The following is a 19,085-nucleotide window of genomic DNA, read 5'->3' on the forward strand; positions in this document are numbered from 1 at the left end:
CAACCTTTTGGATGTCCCTGAAACACTTTACCCTGGTCCAATAAGTGACTGTGTGTCAGCGTGAGGTGCATTTAAACACGTTGAATAAACACCTTTAATAACGAAGAATCAACTTGTGGCCTTATATCTCATTCTTTATCGGATTACAGATAAAAAAGAATCTCCATTTCGAGTACAGTTCATTAAGCCCCGGCCTGGTTGCAACCACACCTCTCACACCTCCTGCACAGTCAGTGAATGCATACATGTAGAACATACATGTTACTGAGAGTCAGCAGAGTGCAGTGTCACCTCTCTGTTGCTCTGCCCTCCTGTGGCCACCGACACACCTGCAGCTTCTCCTTTGCTGCAGCTGCTGATTCACCACCCTATGTCTGTCCCATTCAACAATTTATCAGGACTTTCTCGTGTGACTTTTGTTTTTTACTCTACTGTATAACACACACGATCTGAAATGTAGTATCATCACTGGCGGATTATGAGACAAGGGGCCCCTGGGCACATATGCAAAAGGCCCCAGCATCTCTTCAAGAAACAAGACGCATAGACTTAGTGGTGGTTTTGCATGTCTTTGTAGTCGTTATGCGTCTTTTTGTCTCTGTGGTTATCTTGTTTGTGGTATTCTTGCATCTCCTTGTGGTAGTTTTGCATCTCTTTTATGTATTTTTTTCTTTTTGGTTGTTTTGTGTCTCTCTTTTGTTATTTTGTGTCTCCATAGAGGTCCTTTGCATCTCTTTATGGTCTTTTTTGTTTCTCTGTGTGGTCAATTTGAGTCTCTTCCTGGTTGGTACATGTTTTGAAGGTAAAGGCGAGAGGGGGGCCCCCTGACACTTTGGGCCCCTAGGCATGTGTCCGGTAGACCTGTTCAGTTATCCATCCATGAGCAGAATACAATACTTGTAATAAAAAGTTCTTAAAAGTAAAATGACGTGTTTTTAAAAACAAACAAAAGACTTTGTTACAAGGATAAATGTAATTTGTTGCTTCCCCCCAGTTTTTAACAAATGTATTGTCATATAAAACTGTAAAAAAAAATGAGACAAACAAGTCTGTTTTCCAGAATATGGCAATGAAGTGTTTATTTTGTCTTTTGTTGACAAAGAAAAAAAACTTTACAAAGTAACAATTCAACACCAGACTCAAACTGTTTATACTGTCTGTTACCAAAGACTGCAGAAATCTGACAATGGAGCTAACTTCACCATGTAAAGAAGTTCAGTGATTGATGTCTGGAGGGGGGGGGGTTGGGTGGGGAAGGGGGTGGTTGGGCAGGGAGGTTGTGGGGTCGGGGTGCTACATTAAAATGTTCACAGGGTTGGCTCAGTGTGGGACTCAGCTTCGTTCTTCAATGCGGACTCATGTGGAAACAAAGAAGTTGGTGATCAGACGATCAGGACATACAGAGGATCAAAGAACTTCAAAGAAAAGATGTTGGACCGTCCAAATCATGTGTGTGACGTGGTCAAACACCCAGACTGATTAAAAACAATATCTGATGACAATATATCAACTGTGTAGTTGTGCCAGAGGGTTCAATACTGACCGAAGAAACAGCAGTCTGACAAAAACAGAACTCTTAACACAAGGTCCGCTTACTGGAAACTTTCAGCCACATCTCGTGGTCTTCATCAGGGGATGGTGTTTGTCTACTTATAATGAAAATGGTTCAGTTCTCATTTGGGGCCCGACAATACTAGAATCTGAGGCAGATACTGATATTTATATTGGATGAATACAAAAACTTGATAACATTACAACCAATACTCATTTTACGTAAGCACAAACATTTTGGGTAAGGATCCCGTGAGTTTGTTCTTTTGTTGTTTCCAAGACTAGTCAGCACTCTCTGGTGGACAAATGATGTAAAGGCAACACTATGCTGAAATAAATTCAAACATTTTGAGACAACCCATTCTTGGTTTCTCACATAAATGTCCATCGGTAGCTTTTCAGGCGCTTTAAACTGTATCACATGATCTTCCTCAGCAGATGAATGTCGCCCTTTTGGGATGAATTCAAAATACGTTTTTGAACATTTAGTATTTTCAAGGACCTGCCGTCAATGTTGGCTTAAAAGTTGAGACAGAGAGTCTGCTGCAGAAGATTAATTGATAAAAATCCAGAGCTCCAGAAGCTACTAACAGACCCTTTGGTGCATTTCTTAAGACAAGCTCTTCTTACTTGATGGCTGCCATATACAGCGATACCATCTGCAATACACCAACATCAGAAGATTTCAGCTCTACTCTTATCATACTTATGAGCAATTTCCATTTGCAGATGGAGGCCACAAAACTCTGGAAAATTTCCAGTGCGTAAACCTTGTAATAAATATTTTACAAAGTGATTCTTTAAGAATGTGATCCAAACGTGTTTAGAGCATTTTGCAGTCGATAAATAAACTTGTCAGCTCTCTCTGGTGGACAAATTATGCAACAGAAACACTGTTTGTTAACGACTTCAAGCATATATTTGGTGGCCGGTATGAATCGATTTATCAGTCAGGTTCTGATTATTAATAATCAGTCAAATAAATTTTTTTTTTTTAAAACAATGTCACAATAATGAAATGTAAAACACTGGAACCAAGATTAATTAGCACGGGGATGAATGTGTCGAATCACCAACATGGACACATCACAACATCATGCTGTTCAGTAACTGCTCATCAGTGGAAAGCTGCCCGCAGCGCTGTTCACAAAAGCAAAGCCGCTGTGTACCTGCTCTTGTCATCATGCACATGGGAACTAGATGGGAATTACATTACTTCGTCCACATATGTATTTGTAGGCTAGGCCATGCAGATTGAAGGCTATATAAACGAGGATTCTGGATTGGTGGATTAGCCTTGCAGCTTCAGCAAGTTGTGCTTGAAATCATTGATGACAGAAGGATATGTGCTTGCTCTTTTGGAGGACAGCTAAGTTTGATTTGTATGAATTTCTTAGGGAAATGAGACTAAATCTCGACTGCGAGGACATGCACATGTGCAGAGAGCCCTTGCAGCTCAGTCGCTTAGTGCATATGGGCAAAGCTTTTGTTGAACATGACCCACTGGCAGTCACAGTGGATTATTACACGATGTCAAGGCAGCCATGAACATCATCAGATCTTTTGGATTCTTATTGTAGACATATTTCACACATGTTGATATGATTGATATGAAGGGGACCAAAAGTTGACAAATTCAGGAAAAACAAAAACATTTGTAATCTCTTCATTTACAATGTAAAGTAAAAAAGAAAGAAATAAGGAAGAACTCAAGGCACAAATAAATACTGCAAAATGGAATACAGTTGTCTAATGGTGGACACAGCATCTGAACGGTCTTACATACTTTTAGATTTCAGATGTGTGATAAACAGGGCTGCAGGGGCAGGTGGGGTCAACCTCAGCTTATACTGGGACCCACTGACCCGACGCCCAGCACTTATCAGAGCTGCGGATGAATACAAACAATTTAGAAAACTGATTCAAGACAAGTTTCTACCCAGTTTAGCATTTGGCATCTGGAGAGTTTTGGCTTCGGCCATGCAAACGACGCACTAAGCAGATCCATGAGCGTAATGGAATGTAGCCTGATCTAAAGCGCTACATGCTGACTGCCTTGTCAACAGCTCTTCATGCTGGGAACTACTCGCTTTTCTTACATTAAGTCATTGTGATGCTGCACTCTGAATTAAACAGAGAAAAGAAAAATAATGCACAACAATTCGTAAAAAGAAATCTTTGTTTTTAGATAGTTTGGGATATTCAATTATTTGTGATGGAGACATTTTTGGTAACCCTCAAAGAAAAACTCCAACAGCTTCATATGTACTGTATTAACTACTGTACCAGATGATTCAGTCCAGGCTTGTGGAAGTGGGTTCACAGATATTGAATATGTTTACAAACTAAATCTTGACACTGCTTCTCAGATATTTCACTACAAACAGTAATTCATAATTAAGGCATTACTGCTGCTTTAGACACTGTAACAACAGGAGGGGCAGATCAACAAGGTGTGTGTGTCTAGCGGGGGTGGGGGTAGTGTTTATGCCCTAACCAGCTGATCACCAAGAGTCACAAATATGTTGTGATGAAGTAAGCATCCACTTCTAAAGAATACTCCAGCTTACTGCTACACGGTCTGATCGCAGTCAGTTACCTATAAACAGGGCTGATTTCTCCTCTTATGCAAAAATGTGGTTCTAAGCTAAGAAAGGCGTAGCACAAGAGAATCATCTGCTAAACCAGCACTTCTCAAAGTCCCCCAGTTCTCCCGACAGGAAGGAGCACGGCTAAAAGAGGTGCACTTCAGCACAACATCAGACTGACTGGTGACTCTGCACTTCTCTCTCATCTGATCCACATGCAATTTTGTGTTAGCTCTGTAGCTAAACACCAATCAGATTGTATTGTAGTGTGAGGCTCAGCTGTGTCTGCCTTTGAGGAAAAACAAACAATCAAACAAACAAAAACTGTAAACATATACGGGCTGCTCTGACGATTGCTGCTGCAAGGGCTTTTGGGAAAAGGGTGGGGGGCAGGTGAGGTCAGGATATATCCACCGTGGCTTAAAGACTGCCTTTCCCAGAAGGCCTTGCAGCGTTTGTGTGGAGGAAAACTATAGAAAATAAATTAGAAACATTACTCTGGCCATTTTATACCTGAGACCTATTTTCCGTTATCTCGCCTGTCCATCTATTGTCGACAAAATCTCATCACCTGCTTTGCTAAATGTGCACCTGTGTCAGGCTTTCAGGTGTGTGCCACTCCAAATATTAAACAGCACGCAAAGAATCAACACAGCACGAGTCATTAAAGCACCACTGAAGCACCCCGGTGAAAAGTGGTGCAAAATTACTGAAACACCAGCATGTCTTATTGCACAGTGAGTGTCACCACTTTGAAATAAGCCATGCTGTTATTAGCCTGCTTGTACTGACAGGAGAGACACACCAAGAAAACATGACTGCAGACCCTGGACACTGTGTGTTACCATGATGACACAAGACACAAGATGGGTCTCATACAGTTTTGGTCGACATTAGTGTGACTGTATCATATCAGTGTCGAGGCATGTCAGAGTGTGGTCAACCGCAGCGCTACTGTACATCCAAAATAGAAAACAATTTTACGGCTGTGACCAGGGTACAAGACTAACACTGTCCACCAGCCAAATGCTGTCAAAATATGTGAGTAGCTGGTAGATTTGCTTCACTCACCAGCCAAAAAACATAATTGTCATCTGTAGAGTGGCTGGTAAAATCTGAAGATTCACTAGCCATTTAGCTGGCGGACAAAAAACAGTTAAGCACCCTGCAACTAATTATTGTTATCCTCAACTAATCTGCAAATTACAGAGTCCTATGTGATGCTTTTATTTGCTTGTTCTGTCTAAAAAATGACTGAAACAACTAATCAATTTTCAAAATAATTGCAGATCAACTTTTTCTATCATCGACTAATTGATTAATCAACAAACTGTTTCATCTCTAAAAAGAAATGACGCATAATCCATCTGCTGCCACTCATGTTTTAAAAATGCATGTTGGGTTTAATGCTCAGTCCTTACCAAAACAGTCTCACAACAAGGACCATTTAGTAGCTCCCCTGGAGCTTTCAATCATTTCACATGATCTTCATCAGCAGCCAGATTTTCCCAAGTTGTCTATCTGCTACTATCTATCCATCTATGTCTCCGTGACAACAGGGCAATCTCCATCTTGTGATGAGGATTATGTGATATGATCAAGAGCTCCAGAATAGGTATTAAATGTACCTCATGGCAAGTTGTTTTTTTACAATAAAAAATGACTTTTACGACACCAAAGATAGATACAGCACACAGCTAATGTGGTATGTGTATGTGCTTATCTGTCAGGTTGGACAGTTCGATTGGTGGGTTTGTAGATGTGGGTCTCAGCAGCAGTCACATAGAGACTATTTGGTTCTAAAGTTCTTACATATCTTTGGTCACCACAGCTCTAAATTGGCCACTGGAGGACGAGTCTCCCAGTGAGACGTAGGACCACAGCTTGGACTAACAAAGACCACAATCGCACAGTGTATAGGGGCCTCTAAGGGAGTCATCATGAAGCAAGTAACAAGATTAAATAGTCTGACAGGACAGGAAGTAAGGTCCGGGTCAAAAAATGGCCAGAGTTCTGATTTAACGTCTCAGGACAACGTCCAAACATACAACTATTCATGTTCAAATTCAAAAACCTAGAAATGTAGAGGATAATCTTAACAGTGAACATCTGGTCAAAAATAATCTGCCTACACGTTTCTCTCCATCTTTATAGTGCTCAAAGCTTTAAGAAATTAAACTTTTCACAGCGTGTGCCATTCAAGAACAGCAGTAGCTTCAGCCGTAAGGAGCCGACGCTAAGGTTCTCTCATTCTGGCCCTTCTGACTGCCTGACGAGCTTAAAAAAATAATAACACCACAGTCCAGACACACAGCATCCAGCCCAAATCCCCATGCTTCAGCGCATGGTACAGTACAATGAAGAGCTTTATCACATGGTCCAGCACTAAATCATCTGAATAAAAATCATAAAAAAAATCTAAAAAATAAAAACACATCTCAGACAAAAAAAATATACACTCACATGAGACCATGAACCTGCACTAAAGCATGTTGTGTGGACACACTCCTGCTGTAATGGCCGACCCTGCTCCCTGTACACAGTCATGGAGGAGAGACTCAGTAAGGCCTCCCTCCTTCTGAGGAGCAGCTCTACTCTTTTCACACAGTGCACCTCAAAAGGGAAAAAAAAGCACAACAAAAGGCAAAATTAAAAATGTACACATCTCTAACTGATGAAATAATTTATGCTTGAAAAGAAAAAAAATCTGGTAAACAAAATAAATTAAGGCATGCAAAAGATAATGTCAAATCTTAAGATTTGGATACTTCAGTTTTTTTTTAAGCCAAACATCCTATATTGTTAGAAGATCTTCCTGATAGGAAGAAACCACTCACTCTTATTAAATCCTTAGAACGAAGGTAGCTGCCAAAATAAAATTCAAACCTCACTGGAATATCACTGTAATATGCCCGAGCATTTAAAGGCCCATATTTACATATTTGTGTTCTGTGTTCGAGCTTTAAGAGGCCGATATTTACATACATGTTCATGCGGATTCAGCAGCAGTGCAGCAAAACAAACAGCGAACACTTGAGTGACACAGACAGGAGTGCTTCTTTAAACATCCTGAATCAGAGAAAAATAAATACCACGTATCAAAATTAAAAAAAAAGAAAAGAAAAAGTACATCACAAACATTAAAGTCAACCTCGCTCAGATCCCTCCTTATAAAGGAATACTGTGGCCGAACAGAATGATATGTATAAAACAAATGATAGTAGAAAGTGAGACAAGAACTTGTCTGTTGGCTTGTAAGGTGACGGTGATACATCAGAAGTGAAGCAGTGCGGAGCCGAGCAGAGGGAGCTGTGGTTCTGCCACATTAAGGCTTTGCAGTAAACATCAGAGCTGAGATGCTGCTGCTCCCTCCAACCTAAACCAACTCATGTCAACTCGTAGTAGTTAAGCCGGCACGGACAAAAAGACATGCAGCAATTCATCCATCTCACACACGCACATAAACTCACACGCGCACACACACAGATTCACAGACACACACACAATCAACAGTTCACTGTGAGAGACTTGCCACTGCCTCTTCATTTTTTCCTCTTTTTTTTCGGTTTGGATTTTCTTTTTTCTTTTTTTCCTCACTAAGATTTCTTGGCAGCATTACATGGTGCGCCTCTTCACCCCTCCCGGCCTGTGCCCCCCTCCTCTCCTCAGCTGCACCACTGCTCTGCCTCGGGCTGAACAGGGCACTAGGAGGCCAGGCCGGAGGGGAGCTGGGTGAGCTGGGGGTGTGGAGGAGGGGTTGGGTGGGGGGTTGGTGGGGGCAGTTCAGTAGTCTGCGATAGGGGCAAGCTCGGGGTACAGGTCCACCGTGATGTTCTTATAGAGGCTGCTTAAGGAAATCTGGGGGCTGTAATGGAGGTTGTTGAGGCCGTCCAAGTGTTGCCGCTCTTTGGAATACCTCAGCAGTTTATACCTACAAACACAGTCACACAGTACTTATATCAATATCAATATACATAAAAGAAAGGCAGGAACGCTGTGCTGTTATGGAACTGAGACTAGCTTAATTGTCTCATTAACTCAACAACCCTTTGTTTAAACTTGACAGAAACAAAATAAAACTCATGGTCCTGTACTGCAGAAAAAACAAACAAGGTCCTGTGATGACGCTGCTCACGCAGCCTTTGTGGCCCGGGCATTATTCCTTCACCACTCAGTGTCATGGTGTCTTTTAGCTCAGCTACCGGCTCAGCTACCGGTTTCATCAGCAGAAACCAGAGACTGACCTCTGGTGGCACAAGCTATGCAATTACAGAGGTATTACTTTACTTAGTTGTATTGGTAAGCTTTTTACGGCTGTATTAAATTACAGACTAACTGCTTATATAGAGTCTGAAAGAATTCTTGGAGAAGAGCAGGCAGGGTTTAGGAAAGGCTTTTCAACCCTTGACCATATTTTATTTTTGTTCTTCACTCACTGGTTGAATGGTACTTGTATAAGAAAAAAAGACTGTATTGTGCTTTTGTTGATTATAAAAAAGCGTTTGATTTGGTAGATAGGTCATCACTATGGTTTAAATTAGTTGCACTTGGTATAAACAGAAGAGTATTAAATGTGATACATAATATTTATGAGAATGCCAAATCTTATGTTAGAGCTGGTTATGATTTATCTGAACAATTTGTATGTAATGTAGGAGTGCGTCAGGGGGATAATTTATCACCACTATTGTTTGCACTATATTTAAATGACTTTGAAAAATATGTGAGTCAATGGTACAACGGACTTCAACTTTTTTCAACTGAATGCCGCAATGTGATGAATGGTGAAATAGGGATATATTTGAAATGATATGTCCTGCTTTACGCGGATGATACGATTGTACTGGCAGAGACTCAGAATTACAGGCCGCATTAAATGCAGTTGCTTCTTATTGTAAAAACTGGTATTTAACTGTCAACACAGACAAAACAAAGGTTGTTATTTTCTCTAGGGGGAAATTATGGATACTCCCAGAATTTAAGTTTGGTTCAGATAAATTAGAAGTTACTTTTGAGTATGACTATCTTGGGACGTTATTTAATTTTAATGGACGATTTGATAAAGCAATAGCTAAGCAAGTTAAACTAGCTAAAAGAGCTTTATTCTCCTTGGAAAACAGAGTTACTAGATTACAGTTACCTGTTGATATACAATGTGAGTTATCTGACCAGCTTATAGTGCCTATTCTTTTATATGGAAGTGAAGTCTGGGGATTTCATAAACTTGACCAAATTGAAATGCTTCACAGATCTTTCTTGAAACGTTTACTTAATGTTAATAAACGCACAGCAAATTGTATTATTTATGGAGAGTTTGGTCGAAATAGTTTAGATTTAAAGGTAAACATGAGAATGATTAACTTTTGGGTACATTTAATTAGTCATAATACAGCAAAAATCTCTTTGACTGTGTTTATTGTTTTCAAGACTTTGTATGATGACAATATTTTTCAGTGTAAATGGATTTCCAAAGTTAAAAATATTCTTGATGATTGTGGTTTATCGTACTTATGGCATGACGCTGGACGGATGAACCCTAAATATTTAAAATTAATGATTGAACGTAGATTATCTGATATGGAACTACAGAGATGGCATGAGAAATTACAAAGTAACCCTTTATGTGATAGTTATAAATTGTTTAAAACTGATTTCACTTTTGAACCTTATCTGATTATGTTAAGACCTGCCGAAAGAGTTTGTTTGTCTAAGTTTCGGTGTGGAAATCATAAGTTACCTATCTCTGAGCGCAGGTATGATCGTGAAAATGTCCCCCGGAAATGTACTCTTTGTTTGACTGGCAATCGAGGAGACGAATATCATTATGTACTTGTGTGTTCTTTTTTTGATAAAGAGAGAAGAGAGTTGGTCGGACAGTTCTATAGAGCAAATCCAAATATTTATAAGTTTCAAAAGTTAATGTCATCTCGAAAAGTAAAGGTCTTGTCAAATTTGTTGAAACTTTTAAAGAGAATCTTGAATAGTTTCTCTTGATTTGCTTTGACTTGTATGTATGTACACAAATTCTGTTTTATTTATTTTGTTGTGCATTGGCTGCCGCCTGTCCTGATTTGTTAATGTTATTTTTTTTTGTCTGCCCCTTATACCCTGGGGAGGGGTCAAAAGGAATAAATAAATGAAAAAATAAATGAAACTACATGAGTTAAATAAAATGAGGAGTGCCTCTCAGCACAGAAAATTATATCGTCGGGATTACTTAATACCCTGGTATACCGTAATACCATGATACTGCCCAAGGCTAGTAAATATTTAAAAGACATTTCTAACAATTTTTCAACATTTATTCTTCAGAATAGAGACCTTACTGTAGATGTGAGACAGAAAGTTGTCTTACCTCCCAAGGAACTGTACCTCTCCTCTGTGGTGGTGAGGAATTGACTTGTACTTGCCGATCTCTCCCTCTGGTCGAGTGACATTCAGACTAGCATAGTGAACCCTGTGGAAAAACCAGGCTCCATTACTATTTACAGGATTAAACCCACATGACTCTATAATCAGCCTAAACCAATATGTTTGATGTGCTTCAGTTAAACTGAAGCTACGAACACTGTAAACAGTCTACTGACAATCTGCTGATACAAACACAACAAATATCTTACAGGTGTGTTTATAATTTGCTCGCAGTCAGCTGACAGCATAAAGCTGTGTGTTAATTAATTCAGAGTCAACAATTAACCTGCATGTCTTTGGACTGTGGGAGGGAGCCGGAGCACCCAGAGAACACCCACACTAAAACGGGAAGAACATGCAAACTCCACAGAGAAGGGTCCAAACCAGCCAATGAGTCCTGATCCGATCCTCTCTTGCTGTGAGGGGTCAGTGAGAACCCCCATGTCACAAAATCAAACTACATCATAGTTAATGTGGGGAATCATAAAATATCAGGGCAAATATTAAGTGATTCTTAGAGTGACGCAGTTTATATCCAACTTTAAGGACTAGAAAATAATTTTATGAACTTTCCTAACAGGAAATCACTTCCATCAGTGCTGATATTTATCAGAGCTGCAGAGCAGTCTGGACCTGTTAGGAACTCCAGGAGATGAAGGTCTGACAGAGGGACTCTGAGGGAGGAGGGATGTTTCAGGAACACATAATAAGATTGTGGAGGTTTTCACAATAGGAGTACAGTTCATGTATTTTTAACCAGTTATGAAACAAACAGTATAAATTTAATACTGATGCCTCGATATCAGACAGCCGCACAGCTGACCATGAACAGACCCAGGTAAGGCCTTGCTGTCGCCTTCAACCTGCAGTCTGAGCTCCCATTAGGTGGGAGGCAGAGAGCTCCACGCCCGACAGCAGCGACTCCTCCTCAGCCAGGAGCAGAGCTGTGCCTCACTGCTCCGCCAATTCCGACAAATGACGGTACCCCCCTCAGCAGTGTCTGTATGCAGCACCTTTTTCTATACTGTAGCACAACAAAAATGTCATGTAGATGATGATGCAAGTGTACTTGGGTATGGAACGACATTACTAATGTGAAAGCTGAGCAGCGGGGGAGTGGAGGGTGGGGGCAATCGTACACGTGCATGGTACAAATCATCCGTACCCAACACCCTGAGCTTATTAAAAGATTGTTTTGACAAAATCAGTCCTTGTCCTTGTGAAGTACCACTTTTTTATTCTGTCAGATGATCCAACAACTTCAGCAGTCATGAATCAAACTTGAATCGCATTTTACTTAAAGGCTTACTCTCAGCATGAATCCTACGAATGATCCTAAGATGTTTGATAAACACGACCCAGGTCATGGAGAAAAGACATTCATTTATGCCTAAAAGGATGAATTTAATCAAAACTAGAATCTAAAATTAGAATATGTCCTCCCTTGTAGACATCTATGGTTCACTATGATACTGTCACTAACTGTCCAGAAACACCTTGTGCAGATACCTTCAGCAGGTTACCATGGACACCACAGGGAGCCTGTGTAGTGGTCTGCTGTTGTTCTACATTCAGAAGAAAAGTAGAGAATGTTATGTGTCTTGACACTGGTTAGAAACTGGACCCCACATTTGTATCATGATGTGAACCTTCATAAAGTGAGCTGGCCCAAGTCACCTGATGTCCTACGTTCATCTACTAAGGGCTGCCTCACACACACTGTAGCAAACATTTTGTCTTTAATCATTAGAAGACCACTCTGAAGATTTAAAATGACACTCCTATAACTCTGTCAGATGCATTAAAAAGGATCACGGTAGACGCAGCAGAACCAGAGATACGGGGTGTTTCTCAAAGTCAAAGAAGGATCCTCAGACGGCCCAATTTCAAGGAGGCTACGTCACTGAACCCTGCCGAAGGACTGATCCAATGTCAAGGATCCTTCCGAATTTCCTTCTTTCAGAGAAATTCCAAGGATGCATGTGTGTATCCTCAGTGGGTATAAAATCTCCACTATGCTTTGCACACGATTTGCTGGAAGTGAAGGCGGGGCCTCAGAGCTCGGCAGGATTTAGATAAGTATGTCATTTGTTTGGTTGAATGTCTCCACGAGTTTTTATCATACAAGACAGACACCTCCTGATTTACTCTTTCCAATGTGTTCACTGCCGAATAATGAGATATTTAAAATAACATTATTTAGATAAACATAAAAGTTTTTAAATGAATAATTTACACATTCTTCTTCCTCGTCAAATCCTGGCACCTACATTTCCCACAATGCAACTCCTCTGCCGACAGTTTGTCTGGAGATTGTGGTGTATTATACTAGTGGCAGCTAATGTAGCCTGGAGCCTGTAGATTGCAGCAGTGATGAGGAGTGGGCTGCCGAGGTTTGGTAAACTCATGTCTTTTTGATCTAAACACCTCCAGGTTTCTTTCATTTTCAAACTTCCCCACCTTAAAATTATAAGGTTCTATGTGCGTTCTCAGCTGTTTTGAGATATTGAGCTTCAAAATTTTGCATTCCAAATAGCATAAATCATAGTAAGACTGTGAAAACTTACTAGTCATAAGTCATAGTAAGTGGTCACAGAAAATATGAATAACTCAATTTTGACAAAGATGTCAGATAGAACCCTATAATTCTAAGGTGGAGGGTTCTTAATACTTTATGAATCCACTTTAAACCCCTCTTCAAAACACTTACCTGTTCCACAAGTCATCGTCCTCTCCTCCCCAGCCCCAGAATGCATTGGGAAAGCCATTAATCTTACGGAACTGCTCCACAGTGAGTCCACTCACACCACCAAAGAACTCGCTGTATGGAAGGCTGGAAACAACAACAAACACAAGTTAAACATAGATCTACACCATCTAGATCGCTCACTACATGCCCAAATATTGCATGTCAACTCTTCAGTCTATTTGTCATCGCCACAGAAGAAAATCTGCACTTGTTTCAATATTACTTCTAAAGTTCATTTTGCTTTGGGCATTTACATTATATATGTTTTAAAAAAAAAATCTACATTTTAATGACACACTCACATGTACATGTATTTGTCCAGCTTGGCAGCGAAGTGGCGTGGCATCTGACCACAGCCATAGTAGTTGCGGTCATTCTCGGGGATGTGGTCAACATCATGGAAGATCAAGCAGTCCCAGTCCAAGTCCTTCATGGCCTCCAGGAATCCCACGTTAAACAGCATGGCTCTGTTGAAGGGCTGGCTCCCACTCTGAACACACACATATTAATGTCAGGGACTTCCTTCACCATCCAAAATGCTTTTCACACTTTTTTTTCTTCTTCCGCAGATCCACACAGCATGAGTTTAGAACAGTTTGATTCAGCTGAATGTTAGACTTGTAGGTGGGCAGAGATACACACACACACACACACACACACACACACAGTCCAACACCATACACTGCAGTACACACACATACATACACCAACAGACTGTACCTGTTCGATGACGTAGAAGGCAAACTGCAGCCGCTGTCTCTGCAGCATAGGGATGAGGTGTTGGAAGAGGATGGGGAGGTGTTCATGGCGGTTTCTAAATGGAATCAGGATGGCCACCTAAAGCACAAATATTACAGTAAGAACAGACGTACACCCACTAAATCCACCTGGTTTCTAGGTTTGTTCTTTTCATCCATTCTGCATCACTGACATTATGCTTTAAAATGTACTTTGTTGATAGGATATTTAATTACTAAACCCACCTTCCAGCGAGGTCTGCAGTCCTTTGGTTTCCAATGGCCTCCAAACTCAATGTCGTAAAACTTGGAGAACTTCAGCTCTATCTCCTCCATGGGGATCTCTGTCATGTTCACCTCCATAAGGCCCTCTGTGGAGAGTTTAAGGGGAAGATTAGATTATGCCACTGGTACACCAGCAACCAAAGGGGGGAGGGGGATGGACATCTTGTAAGTAGACACTTTCACCGCTGCACACATTGTAATGAGAAAACAAGTGAGTGACTGGTTCTTTAAACAGAATTAAGCCAGCTGAAGAGACAGTGCTCAGCTTTGTGAAGCCTGAGACCTGCTTATTGCTAACTGTCTGCAGCTTTGATTCCAGGTGATCAGAACTACTCTGTTCGGATGACCACAAAATAGGTTTGAATCTTAGGAGTGTGTCACGAAGCAAGATCAGGGGATTTTCTGTTGTACGAAGGTGGCTCTCGTTACCAGGCTAGATCACCACAGTAACTTATGCTGCAGACCTGACCTGGTCAGGACAAGTTTTGTTCAGAGTTTCAGCTTAAAACCATCTAAAAAGCTCCATTCACAGCTTCTTTCAGTAATTTCACTCTATAATCAATCAAATATATGAGTGATACAGATTCTCAACTGAGGAAAAAAAACAAAATTAACTGCACTTTATCCAACTTATTGCGCTGCAATGTTACATAAATGCCACCGAACAAAGCTGTGCAAGTACAGCAGTGTTACTTTCTACACTGGCCCTTAAGTATCAGTGATGCAGAAAATATGAGCAAGAATATTGTTTTGTTTTATTCGCAAGGTTGTTGTTGCTCTCACTGAACTACTGAATGTGTTTGTAGTGTTCTCTGGTCCATCTGCACACACTGGCTCTAAAACAAGCCTTCTATAAAATACTTTTAATCAGGATGACTTTTACTTGCATAGGAAATATGCTACAATTTCCTTAAATCATACCATACAGTTACCACTTTGGGTTCTGCACTTATTCTTGGATCTGATTTGCTGAAGTCCGTTTTACACTGCTGCTATATTACAGCTAATAGATTAGTCTATTGGTATTTATCACAGATAATATTCAATCAGTAAAATTAATTTCACTGCGATCTGTCCAAACAAAAGTGATTTCCACATATACGTCATTTTGGGACAGCGTCAGAACTAAATGAAGTTCTTGAGTGTGACGTTTAAATCAACTGCATCGAGTTTAAAGTTCAAGAGCTGCAGAATGTACAGCTGTCACGCTAGAAGTAAATGAAGGGGTAAAATAAGTTCACACAACTAGTAATTTTGGCCAGCATTCCTCTCTTGTGTTACTTTTAATTGTAATACTTTTAAAACATAATATTCAAAGGTGGAAGTAAGCAGCACACTATCGATCATTTTTAAGTGTCATATGATGCGCTTCACGTGTCATTTGACTCGTTTTATGTGAGCTCACAGAAAGCCTGGGTTGACAGAGAAAGTTAATAAACACCCTTGTGGTACCAGTTATCTCAGACTGAGGCTTTACGGTTTGTTGAGGCAAACCGTAAAGCCTCAGTCTGGTTCTGTTGAACTTACTTTGTGGTACAGGCCTCTGGAACTGCCACTTGTGGCTTTATCTACTCACAATAATAATAATAATAATAATAATAAGCATAAAGACTGCTAAGTCTTGTAAGGCACTGTAATTAAGGTTGAGGTTTGACAGTGTTTCATCCAATCTGAGTCCATCATCATCATCATCATCATCATCATCATCATCAAATCCACTTTCTGAGTCTGATTTCAGTATTTAATCTGCTCATCGTATCTGGATCCACTCAGTCCTCTTATAAATCAGTTTAGTTTTAGTGTTTAACTTTTAAATAAACTTAAGTTAGAAATAACTATGACTTAATATTCAGCTGAAACCTGCAGAGCCAGAGGTCAGAGGACTTTCTAAGTGGCAGCCTAATCAATATTCACAGCCTGTAGCTGCTACTGGCAAATTAAATAAGAGGGAAAAGACATTTTTGGGCCACAGATTGTCAGTGTACCTTATATAATACGTACATTTTCGCAGCAGGAGAAGGTACAAAATGTTGATTAAATATGTATTTGGCACATTAAAACAACAGCAACCTACTGACTTTGGCTCGCTTTATTTGTATTCATTTTTTTTTCTCCAAATGCTGAAAGTCCTGAATCACAACTATTAAACCGATATCTTTAAAGTCAAAGTGATATTAATGAAAATTTAACTGGTAAAATGCAACTCCTGAAACTGACATGACTGTGACCAGCTACATTGTGTTGCTGGAGAAGATGCATCACTTTGCTTGTGTTGTGAGAACTGCAAAAACACCCACTCCACTTGTGACTGTACAGTGGTGTTACTCGGGTGCTCTTTGGCTATGTAAAGAAACTACTGCAGAGAGAGGACACAAATCAACATCAGCAAGGCCTAATTTTTGTTCCGTCATCTAGTTTTTTTACAGAATTAACGTTCATCAGAAAAAATGTTGCACTGTGGAGCCCTTTATGAGGAACACTGCACAACATGATTAGCATCTGTCTTGAAATACAGCACCTATAACTGAGCCCCTGTATCAACACCAATCTACTCACTCATAGAAGGTAATCGCTCTGGACAGGGGAGGTTCTGGGCGTAGGTGAAGTTTTCAGGGAGGTACGTGGTTGGCTGCACCAGGTATTCACTGGAGTTACTGCCATCAGGATAGTCTGCAGTAAAAACAACTAACATCAGGTATAACAGTAGAATACTCCACATCACATCACCTACATCAAATGACAGAGCTCTGCGTCTCCGTGTTGGTGATCATTCCCACATTTCAATTCACTTTCTTAGTTTTTCTTGGCCGTAAATATCAGTGTTTTCCTCGAGAGACTGTAAACTGGTAGTGTAGCCTTTATGATCAACTGCAGCCTATTACTGCACTTCCAAAATAGTTATATGTACGTGGATATCAAATGCATATTATGATGTATTATGAGTATTAGCAGCATACATCTAAATAATTTAGTGTGTACATTTACTTATAATCTGTACCTAAGTAGAGATCTGAGGCACTTGAACATTTCATTTGATACTACTTTATACTTTACTTCAGGGGGATGTAATTTACTTTTAACTGCACTCCATTTATCTGACTCCTATAGATATGTGCTACTGTGCAGGATCAGAGCTCCGTGACTTTGAGAGTTCAATTTAAATCAACAATATACAGTAGCAGCTCTCTCCGGTTTTACGCCAGGCTCGGCTCCTTTCAAAGACTCCTTGCGAAGCACTCCTCCGGGGTTTTTTCGGACCTAATTGTATTGTGGAGTTTTGCACAGTGGCGGCTGGATCTTTGCTCTCAAACCACAAAAAAATGTGATGGCACAACAGTCTCCTTCAGTACATTATTCTATGCTTTCTTTTGATTTTCACATTGGCTAGTCATCCTGTTTAATTTGTCTTCTGATTAAATCGGAACCGTTGAAACAAGTTGTAGGAAGCCTCTGCAAGTAATTGGTTGCTGGCAGACACTCTGTGCTGCAATAAAATGGTTAATCAGCAGTGCCGTGCACTGTAGAGCCGATGCGCTGCTGGTTCTGTCGGCCTGAATAGAATATAACTTCTATAGCCTTACTGTTGTGTACAGCATTTATAGACTGAGCTGAGTAGTGATGCACGGGTCGACCCCTAACCCGCGGAACCCGCAAATGGACCTGTGGGTTGGGCAGCAGTGATCGTCTGTTAAATCGGTCTGTAAATGATATTTTGACATTATTGGCTATTAGTGTCATGGCATCCAAAGGTACTGATGCGTTGAGCAGGTGACAGTCCGCGGTCGTTTTCAAAAACACACGTGTGTCACGTACTCCAAAAGAAACTTGTTGAAACTTTAAACAATAATTTATTTTACAAAATGGGGGAAACAAACGTTGACAAAAACGGTTCCATAATTCATATAAATTCAAAAGATAACGAAAAAACAGCTACAAGTTAGAGGGAATAGTGATAAAGTGGTAAAACTTGGCACTGATCCACAGCCTCAGACGAATGCTCCGTTGGTAGGCGATACTATATTTTCACATTTTTAACAATGGAATTTAAAAGTTTTGATTTTTATTGATAACCTACATTTACCAACAACAAAAAGACTACATTTAGCACCACAAAATATGTAACAAAAAAAAAAGAAAAAAAAAAAAGAGTAAATAAAAAACGAATATCGAATACCAAATTTCCATAACGAATACCTACCCATAGAAACGAATATTCGAATATCCGAATATTTGGGTACAGCCCTACCTGTTTCTACTTTCGATATCTGGTTTATTTTACTGTTTCATGTTCACTGGAGCAGAAGCTGTGTGAAGTCACTGCTCAAAACCTCAAAACGTCCTTATTTTGGTGCTTTACAATAAACAGACAACAGGCTCTTACTGCACCTCTGCCAACAGCTCACCTCCAACAGGTAAACATCTTTTACCTGCCCTGCTATGTGATGGAAAAACACATGCAGTAAAAATAACAGGTGACATTAGCCGTGGATCAGCTTGCAACTGAACATGTAGCCCATTTTGTAGGAAATACCGAGATATACAGTGGTGTGAAAAAGTGTTTGCCCCCTTCCTGATTTCTTACTTTTTTGCATGTTTTCCACACTTAAATGTTTCAGATCATCCAACAAATTTAAACATTAGTCAAAGATAACACAAGTAAACACAAAATGCAGTTTTTAAATGAAGGGTTTTATTAATGAGGAAGAAAAAAATCCAAAGCTACATGGCCCTGTGTGAAAAAGTGTTTGCCCCCCAGCTCCTGTT

At 40.1% G+C, this 19,085-nt stretch overlaps 1 protein-coding gene across 1 annotated transcript in view; it reads right to left on the reverse strand.

The window, feature by feature from the left end:
- Positions 1–1,052: 1,052 nt before the first annotated feature.
- The window catches only part of b4galt6 (UDP-Gal:betaGlcNAc beta 1,4- galactosyltransferase, polypeptide 6), a 25,688-nt gene continuing 7,655 nt past the window's right edge, over positions 1,053–19,085 (reverse strand). Inside the window, exons 3-9 of the mRNA XM_050054472.1 lie at positions 16,878–16,991; positions 14,283–14,407; positions 14,020–14,136; positions 13,602–13,789; positions 13,261–13,383; positions 10,495–10,596; positions 1,053–8,070 (exon numbers count right to left, since the gene is read on the reverse strand). Of these exons, the coding sequence (XP_049910429.1) occupies positions 7,923–8,070; positions 10,495–10,596; positions 13,261–13,383; positions 13,602–13,789; positions 14,020–14,136; positions 14,283–14,407; positions 16,878–16,991 (917 nt within the window). The 3' untranslated portion in view covers positions 1,053–7,922. The remainder of the gene's footprint in view (positions 8,071–10,494; positions 10,597–13,260; positions 13,384–13,601; positions 13,790–14,019; positions 14,137–14,282; positions 14,408–16,877; positions 16,992–19,085) is intronic.

Source organism: Epinephelus moara, chromosome 10, assembly GCF_006386435.1.
Source record: "Epinephelus moara isolate mb chromosome 10, YSFRI_EMoa_1.0, whole genome shotgun sequence".
NCBI classification, from domain to species: Eukaryota; Metazoa; Chordata; class Actinopteri; order Perciformes; family Serranidae; genus Epinephelus; species Epinephelus moara.